Raw genomic sequence first — 23,281 nt, 5'->3', positions numbered from 1 at the left:
TTTTTTTTTTTTTGTGCTGTTTTATCCTCCTGCCGGCTTTTCAGTGATTTGGGTGTGCTTGTTTAACTTTCTTCATGTATGTGATATATTATGTACAAAAATTTTAAGTTAAAAAAATTCTCATGCTACTACTATCCACCCATTTCCTGACAAATGGTCCCCACTGCCATTAGCTGCTGCATTTCCTTCTTCCTTGTATGTTTTCAGAGAGCCTAGGCCAGCCTTTTTAACATGTAATGTTGATGGGGGCCTCTTTTCTAAGAAAAGCTTTTCACAGAACTGTTTACATGATGAGAAATAATATTGTTTTAAATTTTATATGCCATCTTGACTGAATAGAGAAGCCCAAATATTTGGTCGATTCTTATGAATATATCTGTGTGCATATTCCTGGGTGAAAGTGACATTTAAGTCAGTTCAGTGAATAACATAGATTATCCTCCCTAACAGAGCAGGCACTCCAGGCAGAAGGAAATGTGACAAACTGTGTTCAAGGGGAAACTGCAGGAAGCCTGTAGTCAGGAGCCTGCTGATGGACGCACTGAAGGCTCCCTGCTTTCAACAGTGCCAGCTACAGCTACGAGGACTTATCAGTTTATAACTTCAGCTAATTTATTGTTAATAATAAGTCCCTGCATATATACAGCCTAATATACATACATGTACATATGCAACACACACACACACACACACACACACACACACACACAAGCGCGCACGTGTGCGTGCGTGCTCGCGCACTGCCATGGTAGTACATGACTGGAATTCCAGTATACATAAGAGAGTTAGTAATTCAAGGCTAATCTCAGCTATAAAATAAATTCAAGGCAAACCTGGGCTACATGAAACAGTGTCTCAAATATAAGGTGTGATGGGGGCAGCAAAAAGATAAGTCTGACACAAGTGGGTATAGTAGAAACCTGTCATTGAAACACTGCCACCATGAAATATGATAGCAAATATAAAGTGGCTATCATGGTATAAGCCACAGTGCTGCATACCCAGCATGCATTCAACCAAAGGAGACCCAAACACTCACCTTATCAAGTTCGCTTGTTAACTTTCTATTCTCTTCAGTTAATAATACTTTTTCTCGTTCATATTGTTGTTTGAACTCATTTTCAAATTCTTCTCTTTCACTTTGACTAACACAATTCAAAACAGAAAATCAGAAAAAGGAATTGGATCAAAAGTCAACTGAAAAAAATATTTGTGTAACAGTTGCATAGCAAATATGTAGAGATCAGAATAAACTAGCTTATTAACATCAGTAAAAATGGTTAATACTTAGAAATTAATAATTATCTGAATCTTGATATTTAGTAATGTTGGCTTGAAATAATTTCAATGTAACAGAAAAGTTATAAACATAGTACAAACAACTTCTGTGTCTCTTTGCTTAGATGTCCCAATGGCTCGCTCTGTCCATCAGCTGCTAGACTGCTCTATAGTACAGTATTCTCCTGACCGACTAAGAGGCAGGTGCAACTGTTATTCTTCTGACCTAGAAAATCCAGACTGTATTTCTCAAGTCAAGTACATGCTTAACTTCCGCAAGCACCTGTCCTAATTAGCACTCCTACCAAGTCTTCCTCCCAATTTAAGCTTCCCATCAGCTCAATGCTGTCTGATTCTTATCCCACGCCAGTTAAAAAACATGGGTTGTGCTTGGCAGTTTCTTCTCATTTTCCCTTTGTCCAAAGTCGTTTGTCTTCTCTAGGTCTCACAACAGTTTTAAGGAATGAAGGACTCTTAACTGTGTAGGGTGGCCCTCACCTGGAGTCTGTCTAAAGTCATGAGTGTGCAGCACTACAGTCTAGTCAGTGTAGCCTGTTAGGAGGCCCAGGCGCTGATGGGTTAAGAACCTGTGTGCAGCAACAGCTGAAGCTAAGAGCAATCTGTACCTTTCATTAGTGTCACCACCCAAGAGCAGCTACTACCAGATGAGGGTTGCTGACTATCCAACTAGTCCTACTCTATCATTGTCATCTTCAGGTCCCAGCATAAGAGCTTGTTGCAGAAGACCAAGGGCAAATGTGAAAGAGAGGACTTATGCAACAAAGCAGTGACACTTCTGTAAATTTATACAGGGAAAAGTAGGGAGCAGCAAATGCACATGCATCCCGAGACTGGGAGGCCAAGGACGGTCAGAGCAAACGTAGCCAAATTTAATCAGTGTACAATCTGGGATTGGTGGTTCATTTTGTGGCACAATAATTAGATGTGCATTTTCACTGCTAGCCTGAATCAGTGAGCTCCACATGAGACTTACCCAATATATAGCAGTGTCTGTCCTGCTCAGACAAGGAGAGTGCTTGAGTGGCTCAGCCACTCTCTACAGTGTCTCCCAGAACACTTGGAGGACACTTGTCCTGCCACAGTGAGAGGGAGGCTAACAATCTCCACAGGCACCATGGCAGGTGTCCTCTGAGTGCATGGGTGACAGTAGGAAATGCCACAACAGAAGTGACTTCACTGAGAATGGCAGCATTCTGGCTGACTGAGGCACCTGCTGCTTGACTTGCAGCTGGACTGCCCACACCCCACCCCTCTGCCCTAGAAATCACACTCACACGCTTTAGTCAACAGCTGATCCAGCCCTTCTCTCTGCTTACATCTAGACACAAGCATGCAGAGATAATATTATAAAGCATATTTATGGGGCAAGAGTGACTTACAACTGTTTAGAAGTAAGCCATGCTAAATGCCTCTAATAGAGGAGGGGAACTCGTTTCTGAAGACTGTGTTGACATGTTGAGAAATATACTTATGTTCATAACAATTTGATAGGAGATGTTAGCAATAAAATAAAATTCAGAGCAGATCAGTTCTGGGTAATTTTATATAACTGTTTTCAAGTGAGTCAAAGATGTAAGTAATGGGTGATTCCAACATCTTTAACATTTGATTACTAAAGATAAATTATAATTTAAATTATAAATTCAAGGAAAAAAAATCCAGTCCTCAAGCAAATGTGTCACAATATTATTTAAAGTCCAAAATGTTATATTTAGTTATATTAAAGAATCTTTCCTGATACAGGAATACCTTTGAAAATGAAATTGCAAAGAAGCTTTTCAGAAAAACATGTTCACTAATAATAAACTGAGTAAAGTCTCAAGTAGAACCATTCTGTTTTTAAAAACAGTATTAATCAAACTAAGTCTTATAATTTACAATGACAATAGGCATAGCACGTTAGAATCTGAGGTCTGCCTCCGCCACCTAAATAAACCAGACCTTTCTGTAAACTGTCCCTGTGCTACCTTACCATGCACTCTACCTTAGCAGTGCTGTGGCTTCTTCTGACCTGCCTCAGGGAACCCCCTCCTTATGCCTTCCTGTGAAGGCCAGTGCACCTCAGAGTGCCACCTCTTGTGCTCGCTTCCTCTCCAAACATTCTCCCTGAGTACTTTGTTCAACCTCAGCACCTGGCTCCAATTACTACCTACTACACCAGGGGATTTTGAGATCTATATTGGAAACTTGCCAGAGCTTTACACTGATGACATAGTCCACACATCAATGTCTATTGAGTATTTCACATTCAACACTCCCAGCTCAACACTAAAACCAGAGCCACCATCCTAGCTGACTTCACCGGAGCCCTACAGTCTCTTTCTACACATATGTCTGCTGAGTGGGGGTTGATCTGTTCATTGCTCTAGTACCTTCCTCCCAATCTGCTGAGCCATCTATTGGCTCATTTCTGTCAGATTACAAATGCAATCATTTCTACTTCACACACACACACACACACACACACACACACACACACACACACACTCACTCACTCATTCTCTCTCTCTCTCCCCCCCCCCCCCCCCCCCACCACCATCAAGCAAAGTGACTTGGGATAAACTGCTTGCTGGTGCAGAGGCAACTTTAAGCAGCAGTGTTGCTTGCACACCGCTCCACTGGCTCCCTTCAGGACTCGTTCCAGTGATCACTTTTCCACTGACACTGTTATTACCAAAGTCACATGATGCTAGGTGCATATGTCACTGTGTAGTTCTTTCCTTGGTTCAGACTTCATACTGTCCTATACACTGACAGACTGGATATGCTGTCTTGATCAGGGTTGCAGAAAGTCACACTTGTCTGGTTTTCTTCCTGTCATTGTCTTGAATCACTGCCCAGGGCTCAGTACAAGGAAGGACCTTTCTCTGTCTATGTTTATTCTCCAAATGACCACACTCAGATGCCAGCATTAACACCAGAGAGCATGACACCCAGAGCTGGATTTCACCCCTGAAACCAGCCCACTCCACATATAGAACTCCACATCTACTAAGCATCTGAAACTCGTTTACCATGAGCTCTTAATCCTCCCTGGTGTGCTCAGGACTTCTGAACAGATGGGCGGGCTCTTCTCTGTGTACAATGCTCTTACACAGTGGCATAAATTTAAACTTTACTTACTCTTTACTGGGAAGTCATCTTCCCTGTAAAACTTCCTCCAGCATGTCAGCTCCTCCTCCCTCCTTTGTTTTGTTCTTGGCACAGATCATTTTGTAATGTGCTCTACCCCATTCTCTTCATTGTCTTTCACCACTGAGAGCAGGCTCTGCTCAGTCTGTTCAAGCCCATACCACCACAGCAGTACTTTGCATTCGTTAAGAATGCACCCAACTGCAAGAATGTGGCCTTCAATATAATTAACAAGGACAGCTGCCAACATCTGTTCAGCTGTCTGAGACCTAGAACCTCACTGCTACTGATGGCTCCTCCTGGCTTTCTTCTGTCCTACAGTCTGTCTTCTCTGAAGAATTTCTGAATCTACCACATTTTCTTCCAATTTCAACACTATGTATGGACTACTGCATTGTTTTATAGCTGGATTCCTTTAGATGCTTCTAAATCTTTCTTAACAAGGTAGCAAGTGACCATTCCAAAATATAAGCACTATCATGTAACTTCCCTTTGAACTGTTAGGACAAAGTGCAAAGGCCTTACATTAATTCACAACTTTACCTGGGTGTGTGTGTGTGTGTGTGTGTGTGTGTGTGTTTCTTTCATACTCTCATCTCTTAGCACTCCTGTTTTCCTATGTGTGTATCCACCACATTAAGCAGCATTTGGTTTTGATTGTCTAACACTCTTGGTCTTTGGGTCCTAGCACCTTCCGCACCTCTTCCTGGGCACTTCCCTGCTTGCTTACCTCTTCCTAGCTCTCTAGGTGCAACTAAGGCGGACTTCTCCCTGGACAGTTCACCTCCGCACCTCTTGGGCTGCCTCCACACTCCCCTCACTGCTCTCTCACCATGCTGGGCTAGAACTGCCTGTTTAGCAATCTTGACTTTTCTCTGCTGGAACTTGGATATGACTACTGCCTGAGTTTCCTAGGGCTTGGCACACAACATTCACATAGTAGATATTTGCTAGATGAGAAAATAATTCGATTCTTACCTTTCTCTCCTGGTTTTTTCCAATTTGTCTTTTAAAACCATAATTTCTTTGTTGAGAGCAAGTTGCTGGCCTTCTGAGTCATGCAGCTCCTTCTTCAGATTTTTAATTTCACTTGCGTGAATTCCTTCTCTTTTAGATATTTCTTCTTCATAAAAGATACTTTTCTTTTCCAAGTCAGTTTTCAGTTTAGTTATCTCTTGCTGATGTTCTATGCTGCATATTCCTGGCGAGTAACTAATTTGTTTTTGCTATATACATAACAAAAGATTAATGAAATAAAATAAGAAATAATTCCTTTCTATCAGGGACTACATTGGTACATCATTTATATATATATTCTCACTCAAAAATATATATGGCAATTATTTATTTCTCTGCCATATATTACAAATACTCTTCTCCATTTATATGCTTTTATTGTCTTTGTTACTGATATTTTAGAAAGCTTGCATATTAAGATTAGAAATTAATTTAAACTTTTTGTTGGCATTTATATGATTTCTTGATTTAAGTTTGTCCGAGTTTGCTTCCTGTTGCTAAGATAAGGACCATGACCAAAGCAACTCAGGGAGGAAAGGGCTTATTATATCCTATAGGTCATGGTCCATCATGGAAGGAAGCGATGGCAGGAGCTCAAGGCAGGACTGAAGAGGGTGCTTCTTAAGCTGGCTTGCTCAGCCTGGTTTCTTATGTCTGTTGGGAGATGGCTTTGTGCACTGTGTTTCCAGATATTAATTTCTATGCTCAAACATTTGGTTGTACTCTAGATGTTGGCATCTCCAGTCTTAGTGTTATGTAAAAATTGTTTTCCATCACCTCTGATTGGTTAATGAAGAGTTGATCAGCCAATTAGATGGGCAGAAGAGAATAGGTGGGACTTCCAATCCCAGTCAGGGGTCCCAAAGAGACTACAGAGAAAGGGAGAGAAGGGAGGTGGAAAGACTATGAAAATGGACCAGGAGGGTTCGCCATAAGATCGCAATGAGAGAACGCTATGAGGACAAATGTGGACCAACGCGAAGCAGGGCAAGACCCAGCTGCAGGTAAAGACCACATGGCTGGCAAGCTGACAGCATAGCTGGGTGAGAATAGCTCAGAATGAGCCCAGCATAATGCTTGAAGCCTTTTTACAAAAATACCAGGTCTCTGTCATTGATTTGGGAGCTGAAATGGGCTAAAATGGGTGTCAAAACACCTTGCCATCACTTGGGAGCAAAAGGGGCATAGATATACCCCTCCCCAGGATTACATTTAGGATCACCTGACTAGGCACCACCTCAAGTGATCTGAAGCCTCTATCTGAATCCTTAATTAAGAAAATGCCCTATAGACTCGCCTACAGGCCATCTGATGGAGGCCTTCTCTCAATCAGGGTTCCTTCTTCCCAGGTGACCTTAGCTCATGTCAAGTTGATGAAAACTAACCAGCACAAACATTTCAATTTCTATCTAGGATTATTGTTGATATATGTTTAGGAAAAAACATCTATCATCTTATATGTAATAAGTAACAGTCAAAAAGATTGCATTATGTTCATGTCCTTCAAAGATTAAAATGGAGGAAGGCATGGTTGAGGTAGAAAAGAGAGGAGGCTTTTGTAACTGTACAGAAGAAATCACAAAAGTCAAACATCTTTATATCTACATTAGGAAAAAGCAAGATTCTTAACTTTTAGGGAAAACATTAAAATAGAGTATCTCACTTAGACCATGATGGAACTCACTATGTAGTCCAGGCTAGCTTCACATTCACTCTGTTGCCAACGCCTAAGTACTTGGGTGACAGGCATGTGTGACTGTCTTAGTCAGGATGATGAACACCATGACTAAAAGCAACTTGGGGAGAAAACGGTTTATTTCAGCTTAGAACTCTCTGGTTACAGTCCATCACTAAGGAAGTTAAGGCAAGAACCTGGAAGCAGGAACTGAAGTAGAGGCCATGAAAGAGGACTGCTTTCCTAAATAGCCAAGGACCACCTGCTGAGGGTGGGCATCCCTGCCCACAGTGGGCCAGACCCTCAGACATCAATCACTGACTGAGGAAATGCCCCACAGAATGGCCTACAGGCCAGTGTCATGGAGGCATTGTCTCAGCTAATATCCCTGCTCCCCAAATATCTCTAAGTTTGTGTTAAATTGACAAAAGCCTCCCAAGACAGCCATCACACCCAGCCGGAGGAGGAAAACTTTGGTTAAAATGTACTGTCTTAGAACTTAGGATGAGATCTCCTACACAGATATTACATGTCACGCACACTTTGCGTGATGGTGGTATTTGAGGCGTAAACTTCAAGGTAAGTCAGTCTCTTGCCTCCGCATTGTCACCTGGCACCCCAAACTCAGAGGTGGCCCAGATATGTCCTCATACTAGTGTGCTAGGAACTCACCAAGATATCATTTTCTTACAGCTAGCAAGAGAAAATTCAGACATTGTTTTCTGACCTTCACCAATGTTTCTAACTATCTTAGTTTAATGTTTTAAGTACTAGAGAGTAATTGAAAGGTTTCTCTCACTCTAAGACATTAGTTGAAAGTGTTAGGTCCGGATTCCCCTCTGCCAGTCTCCAGCAAGAACCAGAGAATTAGCATAAGAATACCTCAACAGGGAGGGCTCCACCCCTCTTCCTCTTGTTTCACACCTAGCTACCATACCCTGCTGACCTGGGTGTGGGGGTCGTTTTGCCTACGTGACTTCAGTCTAACAGAAGGACTGGGAGAAGAAAGACTTGGACTCACATGCAGGACTAACACTAGAACTTAGATGGGCTAAGACTCAGATTCATGTATCTCTCGCAGTCCCCCGGGCCCAGAGCACTTGGGCCCGGGGGATGCAGCACAGTTCAGAGGAGATGGCTACTGTTTTAGACCCAGTATGTTTCAGATAGCCTCAGATGTACCTCAACTGTTGAGCTGCCAGATTTTTCATTTCTCTTTTACAATGATTGTAAAAGCCTCATGTCATTTTTAAAGAAAAACACTCAGATCTTACACCACTCGTGTGTAGTCTGTTTGTCAAAGCCGAATCCCATGCCCACCTGGCCAGAACCCCTAGTCCCGTGGAACAAGGGACCCCATAAGAAATCCCGGTCCACGGCAATTACAGGAGTAACTAACTACTTTTTGGCTGAATTTAAGGCCTGATTCATGGAATGGAACTCTTGCCTAGTATGGTAAGTGGCCCTAGTGCAAACCTACTGTCTTGTAAATGGCCATCAAGCTGTCTTCTCCATACTCGCCTTTATACCCATGCAGCTGTCAGCCCCCACTACACAAGCACCTTTGTTTCTGTGGGCAGTGGTTAGGACAGAGACTCTCGACTGGTCAGTGTACAGAGAACAAGCGAGGGTGAAGTCCTTGGCTCTAAATGTGACATCTATATCATATTGCTCCCCTTAGGGACCATTAAGGAAGAGAAAGAGGAAGTCTGTAACAGACAGGTGGGAAGGAGCATTTCACGAGTGTCCTGGACACGACAGGGCACTGTGCTCATGAACTCACAGCAGCTGGGGCTGCCTGCCCAAGACCTTCCCAGGACCAAGCAAGCCCAAATTCCAGTGCAGATCAAGGAGGGGTTCACAAAGCCTCACACCTAGTTAAGAAGCCATTGGCTATTGGGGGAAGAAGAGCCAGTTTACCTCAGGAGTCTTGCTTCTGGTAAACTGCCCTTGCTGGTGAGTGGCCTTACACATGTACACGCAGGTAGCACTAACTGGATTCAGTCGGGTAATGCAGAAAGAGACATGAACTTGGCACGGGGATTCCCTGATTCTGGGAGGAGTTTGAGGGAGACAGTCTGAATAGAAACGATTAAAATATACTGTGCACATATATGAAATTCTCAAATAAAATATATTTTAAAAAGAAACAGAAGCTATGCAGAGTCTGAAGGCTCTGCTAGTGACCTACATAAGCAGAAACACACAGGCTAGAGATTCTAAGAGTTCTCGGGAGTTTTAGTTTCTCAGGGGCGTTCTTGTTCTCTAGAGTGTTGTCCAAGTATACAGCAATAGAATTTTTAAAACTGAAAGAACATACATGTATAGGCTTATTACATCAAGAGATCAGGAGCTGAAGGACGCCATGTTCTTTGGGGGAAGCCAGCCATTAGGGCAGAAGTGCTGGTGTGATGGATAGTTTTATGTCAACTTGACAGAAGCTAGAGTCATCTGAGAGGAGGGAACCTCAACTGAGAAAATATCTCCATGAGATTATGCTGCCAAACCTACAGAGCATTTTCTTAACTGATTGGGGGAGAAACCAGTGCACTGTAGGTGGTGCCATCCCTGGGCTGGTAGCAGGCTGAGCAAGCCATGAGTAGCACTCCTCCATAGCTTCTCCATCAACTTCTGCCTCGAGGTCCCTGCCCTGTTTGAGTTCTCATCTTGACTTCTTGGATGACGAGCAGTGGTGTGAAAGTGGAAGGCAAATACCCTTTCCTTCCCGGTTGCCTTTGGTCCTGGTGTCTCATCACAGCAAGACAGACCCAAGTCAACTGATGGTGGTTGTTGACTGCATGTAAAGAGATAAACACCATCTCTCTCTCACACACATGTGAATACATAAAGATTACTAAAAGAACTGGTGTGGGCCAGAGGCCATGGTAGAGGGCACCACCCACAGTGTGACCACTCACTAAGGAATATTTGCCATGAGCTAGATACAGACTATCCATAAGTTTCTGGATGTGGAACTATGTTTGAACTGTTAAGAGTCAGAGGAAGTCAGATGCTTGCTCTTTCGGAAATTTTATTTGTGTGTGCATGTGTGTGCCTTTGTGTCTGTATGCCACATATGTATGTGCTAAGGAGGCCTGAAGAGGGTGCTCACTTTCCTGGAGCTATAGTTACAGGAGATTACCAGCTGCCCCGTCTGGGTACTGGTAACCAAGTTAGGGTTCTGGAAGAGCAGTGAGCGCTTCTAAGCACTGACCCTCTCCAGCCCCAACCTACACATTCATTCCTTCCCTGCTTTTATGCACATGAAGTAGCATCTCTAAAGTCCCACTGTCTGTGCCCATACCACACTGCCACAATGCTAATCACATCATCCCCACATCACACTGCCACAACGCTAATCACATCATCCCCACACCACACTGCCACAACGCTAATCACATCAACATCTTTGCTGTTCTGCTAGCTGGGTGTTGGGATGCCAACAAGTATGCATAAGAAGTTTCAAAGAAAATTTCGCCTGAAATTAAAACTTGACAAGATCACTAATTTAAATTACAGATGAATCATGTATTATGTAAGAATTCAAAAGCCAAATAAAACACTGAAAATGAAATTAAATAATGAGCAAAACCAAACAACCTGCCACAAAGCAAATGTTTTCCTGCCAGTAACAATGGAAACTGGACACATTAAGAAATACACTGCCTCCACAGGGTCAAAGTCCGAGGGAGCCTCTCAGCAGCTGCTCTTCTTTTAGTAAATACGTAATTAAATCCAGAAATTCAAAGTATTACTTCAAGTCCCACTATAAAACTATAAGAGAACGCAATAAGTTTTTCAGGTTTAAGCATTTCAAGCCATCAGACAAAATAATAATAATGAAACATCGGAAATTCATCTATTAATTTCAGAAATATTATCAACAGAATGGATGTCACGCTTTAATAATTTTTTTTTCTTTTTTTTTTTTGAGACAGGGTTTCTCTGTGTAGCCCTGGTCACCCTGGAGCTCACTCTGTAGACCAGGCTGGCCTCGAACTCAGAAATCTGCCTGCCTCTGCCTCCGAAGTGCTGGGATTAAAGGCAGATGTCACTCTTGTATCACAGGAATTTTAATTATTCTGATTAGCATATGAAACTTAACAGAAATGAATACTGTAAGGAAAAGTAAAAAATATTACATCTATGCAATTGTTTTCCAAAAAAGAACCCAAATGATATGCTAGTACTGAAAATGACAGTGTAAGATAAGCAAAAAGTCTAGATATTAAAGCAAGCAATAAGAAAACATAATAAAAATATTGTTAGTAGTAAAAAAACCACACTCATGACACGACAATAACACTCAAGAGAAATAACAGTGAGATACTGCTCATTTTAATAAAAAAATCTCATCTTTATAAATATACTTAAATAGAAAAATAGAAAAATGCCTATGCTTTCAATACTTTTCATGTTATTTTCATATAATTTTAATTTTAAAAATCCCTTTTCAAAGGTCAGAGAAGCACTGGGCATAGAAAAGGCTGAGAAAGGAAAGTGATAGAAGAGTCTTTAGGCTAGCATCCCTAAGTCCAGCTTCTTTACCTAAGCAACTGAATCCCACATGGCAAGCATCTGTAATTAGAGGGAGCCAGAACCACCAGGGAGCAAAGTAAGGATAGAGCCAGTGCTTTCGACCACTTGGCTAAACAAACTACAAATACATTCAACAGCTCAATACTTTTTTTTTTTTTTTTTTTGGTTTTTCAAGACAGGGTTTCTCTATATAGCCCTGGCTATCCTGGAACTCACTGTGTAGACCAGGCTGGCCTGGAACTCAGAAATCTGCCTGCCTCTGCCTCCCAGGCGCTGGGATTAAAGGCGTGTGTCACCAGTGCCTGGCAGCTCAATACTTTTAAAATTCTATGGAAATGTCTAAAAGAAAGCATAATTAAATATTTACAATCACTCAGGACAAGCTAAACTTTGAAGTAAAAGAAGAAACACTGAGTAAGAGAAATAATTATTCTATAGTTTTACAACTGAAAAATACAATTATAAGACAAATGATGGACTGAAAGTATACACTGAAAACTAAGAAAAAGCAAAATTTTTCTGTGTGAAGAATTTATATCAATTGATAAAGAAAATATTAGGGGCTGGAGAGATGGCTCATCGGTTAAGAGCACTGACTGCTCTTCCAAAGGTCCTGAGTTCAAATCCCAGCAACCACATGGTGGCTCACAACCACCCGTAATGAGATCTGATGCCCTCTTCTGGGGTGTCTGAAGACAGAAAATATTAGGACTGTAAAATTAAATGGGCAAATAGAAATTTTACAGAGAAAGTACAGTGCATCAGTAAGTCAAACCAAGAAATGCACAGAGCTATCATAACTTTTGGCCTTTCATATTTTCAAAGATCTGTATATATGTGTTTTGAAATGATCTGTTCCCTTTATTTCATGTATTTTTCAAAAGAATATAATTAAAAAGCACATGAGTGCTAATGGAAATCATCCTATCACAAAAATCCGGGGCTGGAGAGCTGGCTCAGCAGTTGTGAGCATTCACTGCTCTTTCAGGGGACCCTAATTCTGTCTTCAGCACCCACAGCAGCTCATAACTGCCTGTAACTCTACTTCTGGGGGATCTGACACCCACTTCCGGCCTCTGCGGCACTGCAGGCATGTGCTACACTTAAGATACATGCAGGCAAAGCACTCAGCACTTTAAAAACATTTTTTAAAGTTTTAAAAGTTCATCATTTCACTGTAGAATATTCACAGTAGATATTCTTCTTGAATGATTTATAATCACTAAAATTATGAACATTATCATTTTTAGTAGTGAAAAGACTTTCTACAAAAAGTAAGTGTCCAGCATTGAATCCCCCTCAAAAATTCATATGTTGAAGACCTAGTAGTTGAGGATGTGACCTGATTTAAAGAGTGTCTTTCAGAAGGAATTGAGTTAAACGAGGTCATTAAGGACCCTTGCCGAGTATGAATGTGCCCCTACAATAAAGAAGAGACACACTGAGACTGAACACAGGAGAATTCCACAAAGCATGAAGATGTATGAAGGGATGCAGCTACAGGCCAAGGAACATCAGAGATGACCAGAACCCAATAAAAGCTGCCTCCTCCACCACGCTGGCACTGAACCTTTGCCTCTAAACTCAAACCGTCGATTCCATTTTTGTAAACTACTTGGTCTTAGTAACGGCTCTGGCAAGCTACCACATTAGAGGTACAAAAGCTAGCAACTATTAGGTTTACAGTGGTGATACTTAAGAACGTACTGGCCGAGCAGTGGTGGCTCACACCTTTAATCCCAGCACTTGGGAGGCAGAGGCAGGCGGATTTCTGAGTTTGAGGCCAGCCTGGTCTACAGAGTGAGTTCTAGGACAGCCAGGACTACACAGAGAAATCCTGTCTCAAAAAATCAAAAAACCAAAAAACCAAAAAAAGAAGAACATACTGATATATTTGCAGATCATGTAATTCAACCACTTAAGCTACAAAAGTCAATTATTGCTATATCTTATTAATTTTAAAGCAGTAAATACAAACAAACTTTATTTTAACTGTTTTTTAAATGTTTGGTTCAGTTCACCAGTGGGAAGTCTGGCACTGAACTTTTTGTTACAAGAGTTTGAATTGCGCACTCAACCTTTTTATTAGCTGTGCAGTTCCATGCAGACAGTCTGTGTCACTGTGAGTCACTTTAGGTCACTCACTTCCCCTAGGTCACCTAGCCTCGTGGCATGCAATTCTCTTACTTTCTGTTGGTCATACGTAAAACGCCCACTTTTGTTTCTGATTTGAAATATGTGAGTCCTCCCTCTACTCTTCTCTCTCCCCTTTCTGTTCCATCTAGTTAAAGGGTTTTCAATTGTGTTAATCTTCTCGAATAAAGTTTGAGGTTCATGACTTGATTGAATGTTTTTTATGTTTTGTTTTGTTTGACAGGAACTCATGTAGCCCAGGCTAACTTTCAACTATGTACCCAAATGACCTGGCTCTCCTAGTTTTCTTTTTTTGCCTCCTAAGTGCAGTGATTAGTACATGCCCACAACCTCAGCTCTCCCAAATGCAGTGATTAGTACATACCCACAACCTCAGCTCTCCTATGTGCAGTGATTAGTACATACCCACAACCTCAGCTCTCCTATGTGCAGTGATTAGTACATACCCACAACCTCAGCTCTCCTATGTGCAGTGATTAGTACATACCCACAACCTCAGCTCTCCTATGTGCAGTGATTAGTACATACCCACAACCTCAGCTCTCCTATGTGCAGTGATTAGTACATACCCACAACCTCAGCTCTCCTATGTGCAGTGATTAGTACATACCCACAACCTCAGCTCTCCTACCAGGGTTTTCTTTTCTTCTGTGATTTCTGAGTACAGCTTGCTCTTTCACCCCCTCCTCTGTGTCTGGAAAGCATCATTATATTACTGATTTGAGGTTTTAAATCTTTAAACAGGCATTTAGAGCTGCCAGTGTCCCTGGGAACAGGCCTTTACAATGTCCATAGTTCTGAGGTGATGCGCCTCCAATCTCATCCTAATTCCCTGGTGTGTTGTCCATGGCCCACTGGCTGTTTCAGGGTGTGCTATTTAACATCCACATATTTTTGAGTACCAAAGTTTTTCTTCTGTTGGTTTCCAGTCTCATTCCTTCATGGCTAGAGAAAATTCTTTAAAGGAATTCAATCTTTTTATATTCACTGAGATTATTTTGTAGCCCAAACTGCTAGCATTCTGTCTGTACTCCATCCCATGGAGTTACCTGGCAACAGCCAGGTAGGCCTGGCCCACTGTAAAAGGGGCTGCTTGCCCCCTCAGCTCTCTCCTGCCTCTTACCTCTTGCTTCCAGCTTTCCAGCTTGTTTCTCTCTTGCCCCCTTGGGCTCTTCCCTTCCCCTCTCTCCACATGTCCATGGCCATGGCCAGTCTCTACTTCTCTACTCTCTCCCTCTCTCTGCCTCTACTACTCTCCTAACTCCCCTCCCCATGCCCCGAATAAACTCTATTCTATATTACCGTTGTGTGGCAGGTCCCTCAGGGGGAAGGGATGCCTTGGCATGGGCCCCACTGAGATACCCCCTCCCCCCATACTTCACACGCTCCCATAGAACATATCTCTTATACCTCTTTATCTTTGTATAAACACATCACAACCTATGTCAGTTCTGGAGTTTACTAAACATTCTTTAAAAGGATTTGCATTCTGTAGAATAAAAGCTCCAAATATCTCTGTTAGGACTAGTTGGTCATAATGTTGTTCAATACCTCAAAAGTCTATGCTGACCTGCACGCTGCAAGAAGTGGGCTTCCTCCTACACGAGCTTCTCTCTCCTTGGGACTGTTAAAAGTCATCCATGTCCATTTCCAGCAGGTCTAGAAATAAACCATGGAGCTCTCTACATCAGGCAAGCAGTCTATCACTGAGCTCTTTCCTGCAGCCCTCTCTGTACTTCTTCTGTGGAAGGGTCTCATTAAGTTGCTCAGTCCTTGACCATCAACCCTTTCCACCTTTGCCTCCCAAGTGCCTGAGAGTACAGCCCAATGCCACCAAGGACCACTGAAAATTATTCTTAATGAAATGAAAATTCTTATAATCCCTAAAGGAACTAAAAGATGGTTTAAAATTCTACTTATACACTTTTTACAGAAAGTCCTATTTTATGAAAATATCCTAAGTGATAAATAGGTACTGTGGGGAGCAGATGGAGTCCTGAGTGGATGTATATTATTGACTTGGTTATGTCAGGGACCCTAATGCCTCAAACAATGAAATGGAGGCAAAGCCTTTTCCAGGTCAGGGTCAGAAGAACAACTAGGCCTTCCCCTGGTCAGAGGAAGCATGTTTACAAATGGCTGACTTAAACTATCAAAGACTGCTTCTAGGATGACTGAAACCTGAGACTGCTCCCCTACTGAGGGCTGCTAATCCCTTCTGCCTTTGCTATTCTGTTGAAAAGTGCCAAGTTTCCCAGCTGCTGCTGCTGAAGGTGTTAAGGGACTCTGGAGCAGGGCAAACAGGGCTCTGACAGGCCTTGCCCTTCTCCCAATTCCCTCAGCCTTCCTAAAAACCGTTAGATTATATTCCTAAAAACCGTTAGATTACATTCCTAAAGCTAGCCCCCGAGATCCATTCCCTTATTTGGCCACTTCCTCTTTCAGAAGCTGACTACCAAGGTCTAGCTATCAAAGTACAGGAAGTCCAGCAGTCCAGCCATGAAAAGCCCCCTTTAGCTGCCCTAATTAACATGCCCAATCAAAATGAGACACCTCATCCTAACACAGAGTTTCTTCCTTTACCTTTATAAACTGCCCTTTGCCTATAGGCCACATCTGTCTCCTCTCTATCCAGAGGCAGAGCTTTCCCCTCCCTCCCCTCTCTTTGGTCTTTTCTCTTCCTCCCTCGTTCTCTGTCTCCTGTCTTTGTCTCTTATTCCCTGCCCCCCTTCCTACTGGAGCAAATAAATCTCTTTTATGCTGACAACTATGTGTTGGGTGTCTTGTGGTGACACTGGTCCCTTTGGGTATGCCTCCATCAGAGCTCACCCCTGCCTCCACCCCAGCTTTCCCATTCTTGATTTCCTATCACCCTAGTGCAGGTTACAACACTGGTAAAACAGAGAAGACTTAGTGAGAAAGCTAAGCAAAATAAATGCCTAAGATTTCTAGGGTGCACTCTAGTTCTTCTGAATTAAATAAAAGAAAAATTGGAGTTCATGTCTCTTACATTAAGGAGAATGTTTACTTGCAAGCACTGACACTAAGTCACTATGGTTATGGCTAAGTCTACCATATAAATCATGAATCTACATGTCTGATTCACTGAATAGCACATGTATTAAACAAGTATTCAACATGATAATGTACCCAGGATAGGTTAATAATGCACTTGTCTATATTTTCAATAAGTTGATTACAGTTCTGGTAAGAAAACAGATCTGTGAGTCGGCCTTAAACCAGACTGCAGTTACTACAAGGATTCTGACATTCTCCTCAACGTCTGTAAGACCATCACTGTGCTAAGAATTGCTGAGCACCATGAGGTGTGAGCTTGCACATGTATTTATATACCCCAGGAACAGGAGCTACAGATAACAAAAATAAAAAGGAAAGAGGAAGTGTTCCATTCAGTGTTACAGAGCTAGAAAATGCCCAGGCTAGAATTTAAAACTGGGTCATCTAGTCAGAATTGGCCTCTCTTGGGTCATTTATAGAACAGGCAGGTGACATGAGGGTTAACCTTGACTGTCAACTTTATGGGCTTTAGAACGACCACAGGAACAAACCTTGGTGCATGTTCATGAGCGAGTTTCTAGACTGGGTAAACCTAGGTGGGAAAAGACCCACCCGAAATGGAGTTCCCGCCTGAAGAAAAGGAAAGGAGAGGCCCTTTACGTCCGTGTGATGAGGTCATGAGACGAGTACCAGTGCTCATCTCTCTCTACTTCCTGACTGCACATGCAATATGACTTCAAGATTCTGCAATCACACCATCTTTGCCATGATAAACAATACCCTCAAAGTGTCAGCCAAAATACATGTTTCTTTTAAGTTGTCTTAGCTAGATTTATTGTCACAACAAGAAAAATATGACAGATACAGGGAGCCTTGGAATCTTATTACACATGTATGCACACTACCAGGCCACCTTGTTCAGGCAGGCAGTCCTTTGTGGATTCTTATTCTTTACTGAACAACTGAATGTGATTAGCAAATGTGTATCAGCTTCCTACTAGTAAGAATGAGAATTAACAATACTAGATTGGAAGCATAGGTAGTTTTCATACTTCCCCAAAGAGTTAACAGGACAAAAATCCTATTAAGCTTATGCAGAAGAAAATTCATAAGAGTCATAAATATCAACAATACCTTCAGCCCCTCCAGCTCATTTTCCAGTTGCTTAGAATAATGCTCACTCTGTTCTCGGAGCTTCCTGTCCTTCGATGCTTCGGCAATTAGAGCTTCAGTGTGAACTTCCAGCTTTAACATAAAAGGAAATGTACAGATTTCATGGTTAGTTTTTTAAAGTACCTTTCCAAAAGAATTTATAGTGTGAATGGTGAGATTCACAGTAGTTAATAGTACCAAGCTACAAAATAACTTTTTCAAAACGTAAAGACTGGAATGCACATAACTTCACTAGTCTAAGTGTAGCTTAAGGCACTACTCCACAGACACTATGGAATTTGCCTGGCTACTGACCTCTTTCTTGGCTCTCTCTGCTCTGCGCAGCTCCTGCCTTAAGCTCTCAGCTTTCTGCATCACCAGGTCCACCTCTTCTTCCTTATCTCGGACATGGCGAGCAAGTTTCTGCTTTTGGGTGTGCAATTCTGTTAGTCGCTCATTGATCTCCATGAACTCCTGCATGGCCAGCTTCCTCTGACAGTGTGCGTCTTTCAGCTCTTTAGATTGGTTTTTTAATCGCTCACTAGCCTGGACTAGTTCCTACAGTTTTATAAAAAAAATATATGTTACCAAACCTAGAGACCAAATTTGGTCATCAAAGTAGCTATTATTAAGTTATGAAGAGCCAAAATTATTTACCTCAGGACAATACTGGAGGAAATGGACTACTTCTAAAGACAGTAAGGGAATGCAATGATAGCTTGTTTACCTTCTCAAACTCTTATTTAAAGTTTATTTGTATTTATGTGTATGTGTGTTTAGTCTGTGTTTTATACATACACAAACACACATATATGTATACATATATATATATGTATACATATATATATATGTATACATATATGCACATATATATATGCACCACGTGCACGCAGAACCTGTGGAGTGCAGAAGAGGGCTTCAGATCCCATGGAACTAAAGTTATAGGTATCTGTTAGTTCCCACCTGGGTGCTGGGAACTGAGCCTGAATCCTCTGCAAGAGCAGTTGGTGCTCCTAACTAGTGAGCCATCTCTAGTTCTAATTCTCAAATTTTTACACTGACCTGGCAAGTGCAAAGAGGTAGCTGAAGGAATAGAATATAGAAATATAAACTATGATGCTCAAGATTGTTTGTAAAATTTAATAAATATTTGGGAGATTATTTTAAATTAAATTGAGTAATTGCAAACAATAAATGGATGCCTTTTCTTACTGAGAAAAGTAAGACCTAGACAAATAGCATGGTGAAAAACCCCTTGGTCTCAGATTGCTGACACAGAGGTACTCCGCAGACTCAGGTCAGTGTAAATCCCTGCCTCACAACAGAAGGAAATGTGCATCGCCTTTGGAGAAAGGAAATTTGGCTTATTTACACATTAACAGCAAATAAACATGAGCCCATATCCACGGATTTACAAAGAACCAAAGATCAATACCACTATAAGGAACCAATGGCAACAGCAGGAAACAAAACCAAACACCAACAGTATTTGGGCATCGTCAGAGTGGTACGTATGAGATAGATGGAGAAATAAAAGGAGTCATTAGAAAAAATTGGAAATGAGAAAAGGCTAGGAAAAACTATTATACAGGTGCATAAAAGAATTGGAAAGACATTTAGGCATGCAAAAATACGTGTATACATATACATATATCTTTATATTTATAAATCAAGAAAAGGAAAACCAAACCTAAACTCAGAAATGTGCAAAAATGAAACTAGATAACACTATAAAAATTAAAATCTCCAAAGAAGTTGGGGCTGGAGAGATGGCTCAGCAGTTGCCTCTAGATGGGTGGTTGGCCTGGGCTCCACTTCTAGCACCCATGTAGGACAGGCAGCTCACAACACCTGTAGCTCCAGTTTCAAGAAAAATTATGTCCTCTTCTAGCCTCCTTGGGCACCAAGCATACAAATAATGCCGACAAAACATCCATTCGTGTAAAATTTAAAAATAAATAAAAGAAAGAAATTGGGGTGAGGCACTGAGATAGCTCGGTGGGTAAAGGTACTGAATTTGATCCCCGAGTCCCACAGGTGGAGAGAACTAACTTCAGCAAATTGTTAATCTGATCTCTACACTCATACCATAGCATATACACACAAATATGTAATAAATCTTTTTTTTTTTAAATGGGGTGGTTGGGAGAAAATCAGTTATATTCTGCTCTCAGAAAAACAAAAATTAGATAATCAAATTCAGAAAATACAAGTGGTATCAGAAAGAGTACAAAAACTTTCTAAGAGACAAGAAATTAATACTGTAAACTCAGAAAAATTACTTCTAAGGTCTAGTGAAAACTGAGAGAGGTTGCTACTAACAGATCTGCACTAAAGGGAGCTCTACAGCTTTATCTCAGGATGAAGATTTGAGACTGACAATGGAACACAAAACAAACAGAGGACTGAGAACCTTGTACACATAGATGTCAAGAAATGTCCTAGGTCATATTAAATGTCTGATTTATAATTACTAATAAGCATACATACTATCTGTGTGGACTGCACATAAACTGGGGAGAAGTATAAAACTAGAGGCACTGAAGAATTTCAGGGTTAGTTAATATATTTAGATTTTGTTAATATGGATAGTAAAATTCAAATGCAAATATCAAAGACCAGAGCTAGTAGAGCATAAAACAAAAAATAATCAAGCAAAACAAAAAGAATTATGGAGACTGGTTTCATAGCAATACATATATACTTAACCCTGATGAATAATGCCTCAAAATGGCTAAGATAGGAAATACTATGCTATGTGTACTTTAGCACAATTACATTGTGTTTTTTTAAAAGGACACAAAAAAGTACAGTATGACAACTATAAAGCAAAAAAAAAAAAAAAATGTAACATTAGTAATAAACATAGATACAAAGGGCCAAACTCACCAGATAAAGGTAATTTGCTATACCAAATAAACAAAATCTAGACCTTAGCAGAAAAGCCATTGTTAGGAATATAGAATATTACCAAACAATCACATCATTCAGTGGGAGGTCAAACCATTCTAACATTTAGTAAATTCTAAATTTAGGGTAGGGAAGTCTTAATTAAAGTAATTAATTAAATTAATCAAAGTAATTAATTTCCTGTTTTGGAAATACATACTCTTTTCAATAATATACACTACATATTTTTAAAATAACACTAAAGCTTAAAAAGAAACTGCCCAAACTAGAAAACATTAGAAAATCGATCGGCACAGGAATTTAAATGTCCGAATCACTAATTATCAAGAAAGCAGAACAGTGCCTACACAGACAACCTGAGACACAGCCCACACTGACAGAGCAGTGTCTACACAGACAACCTGAGACACAGCCCACACTGACAGAGCAGTGCCTACAGACAATCTGAGACAAAGCTCACACTGACAGAGCAGTGTTTACACAGACAACCTGAGACACAGCCCACACTGACAGAACAGTGTCTACACAGACAACCTGAGACACAGCCCACACTGACAGAGCAGTGTCTACACAGACAACCTGAGACACAGCCCACACTGACAGAGCAGTGCCTGGGAGGGCTAGAGGCAGTTTGAGGTCAGCCTCCTTTAGGCCCTGAATAGAAGGACTTTGTCTTACATCCCTCCCCTGCAAAAGGGTTTGAAAAATCCTAATAAGCTTTCTATATATAGAAATTTGCACCCTGTTTTAGAAATACATACTCTTTTCAATAATATACACTACATATTTTTAAAATAACACTAAAGCTTAAGCCATGAAGCCAAGCTCAGTAGATTTCAAACAGATACACAGGTAACATGCTTCAAGGCACAGCTATGAAATCAAAATCAATGGGAAAATGATATAATTATGTATAGTGAAAACTTCAAGATGCACTTAGAAAAAAATCACTTGTCATGCATAAAAATCATAAATACAAAAATATTCAAAACTAAAAACTTTAAAATTAAAAACAACACTTTCATACATACTAAAATCTGGTGCCATAGTAAAGCTATATAGAAAACATGTAGTCTGAAGTGGAAAGGAAATGGTAGATTTCAGAGTTCACATAAGAACTAGAGAACCTTTCTAATAAGAAGGAAGCACACCGCTTCATTCATTCTGAGACCTGCATGATGACATATTAAAAACAGCCAGGAAAAGTAAAAGAAAAGAGTGTAAGCCAATTTAATTCATAGATTTAAAAAAACCTTTTTATGAGCAAATCATTTTCAGGGATGCATAAAATTCCTAGACATGAGCTTTTGAGATGGACTTAATTATAAAAATGCTAGCTTTGCCTCCTTCTATCTCTAATGACCCCAGGCAAGTTAACAGCCTAGTATTCAGTCTCCTTATCAGCCAAACAAGAATAATAAAACAACACAGAACTCATGGGTTGTTGTGAAGATGAAACATTATACATACATATAAATATGCTATATAATATGATAGCATAGATCACATTTATATTGAGGATTGTTTAATAGCATTGTTATAAGCACCATTCACATGTGTATATATATAAATATTTATATATACATATAGATGTATACACACACATATATACATATATTTACATATATTATACATATTATATATACCAATTATATACTAATATATTATATATAAACACATATATGAATGGTGCTTAAAATAGTGCTACTAAATAATCTTTGCTATAATTGTGATCTATGCTATCATATTAGCATTAGCAAATAATTCACGAGTAATTTGGACTCAGAAGTGTGTTTCATACATAAAAGAAACTCTGTTAATTCAATTCGGCATATATTTTAAAAGTAGAAATAATCATATAAATGATGTATAGAAATAAACATTGCATAAAGTCAATAACTCATTCTTAATAGTAAAACTTGAGAAGCAAAATAGATATAAAAAGTAATTCCCTTAATCTACTGGAAAATATTTTACTAAAACATACACAATAAGCACTAGTGTTAAATGTTAGAGGCAGTTTCTTTAAAATTGTCAACACAGGCTGGAGAGATGGCTTAGAGGTTAAGAGCACTGCTCTTCCAGAGGTCCTGAGTTCAATTCCTAGCACCCACATGGTGGCTCATAATCACCTATAAAAAGATCTGGTGCCCTCTTCTGGTCTGTAGGCATACATGCAGGCAGAATGCTATATACAAAGTAAATAAATAAAACCTTAAAAACTTTGATCAACAAAAGTGCCTGTTCTTACTCTTTCTGTTCAGCATTATGCTGGCAACCCAGGCAACACAGTAAGCTTAGAGAACATGGAGGCCATAAACACCCAAGTTAGAAACAAATTTGTTATTATTGGTAGAAAATTTTGAAAAGAACTAAAACGTATAC

At 40.4% G+C, this 23,281-nt stretch overlaps 1 protein-coding gene across 10 annotated transcripts in view; it reads right to left on the bottom strand.

Moving 5' to 3' along the window:
• Cdc42bpa (CDC42 binding protein kinase alpha) overlaps positions 1-23,281 on the bottom strand; it is a 210,120-nt gene that overhangs the window by 62,379 nt on the left and 124,460 nt on the right. For 6 of the 10 annotated variants that reach the window (XM_031391080.1, XM_031391084.1, XM_031391097.1 and 3 more), the window contains exons 13-16: positions 18,302-18,544; positions 17,969-18,079; positions 5,410-5,657; positions 1,040-1,145 (exon numbers count right to left, since the gene is read on the bottom strand). In XM_031391080.1, the coding sequence (XP_031246940.1) occupies positions 1,040-1,145; positions 5,410-5,657; positions 17,969-18,079; positions 18,302-18,544 (708 nt within the window). The remainder of the gene's footprint in view (positions 1-1,039; positions 1,146-5,409; positions 5,658-17,968; positions 18,080-18,301; positions 18,545-23,281) is intronic. The other 4 variants (XM_031391090.1, XM_031391108.1, XM_031391086.1 and 1 more) reach the window with 1 other exon arrangement.

The sequence above is a fragment of the Mastomys coucha genome, unplaced genomic scaffold (assembly GCF_008632895.1).
Source record: "Mastomys coucha isolate ucsf_1 unplaced genomic scaffold, UCSF_Mcou_1 pScaffold1, whole genome shotgun sequence".
NCBI classification, from domain to species: Eukaryota; Metazoa; Chordata; class Mammalia; order Rodentia; family Muridae; genus Mastomys; species Mastomys coucha.
Note: the sequence above shows the minus strand (reverse complement) of the source record. Positions and strands in the feature narration are given on the sequence as shown.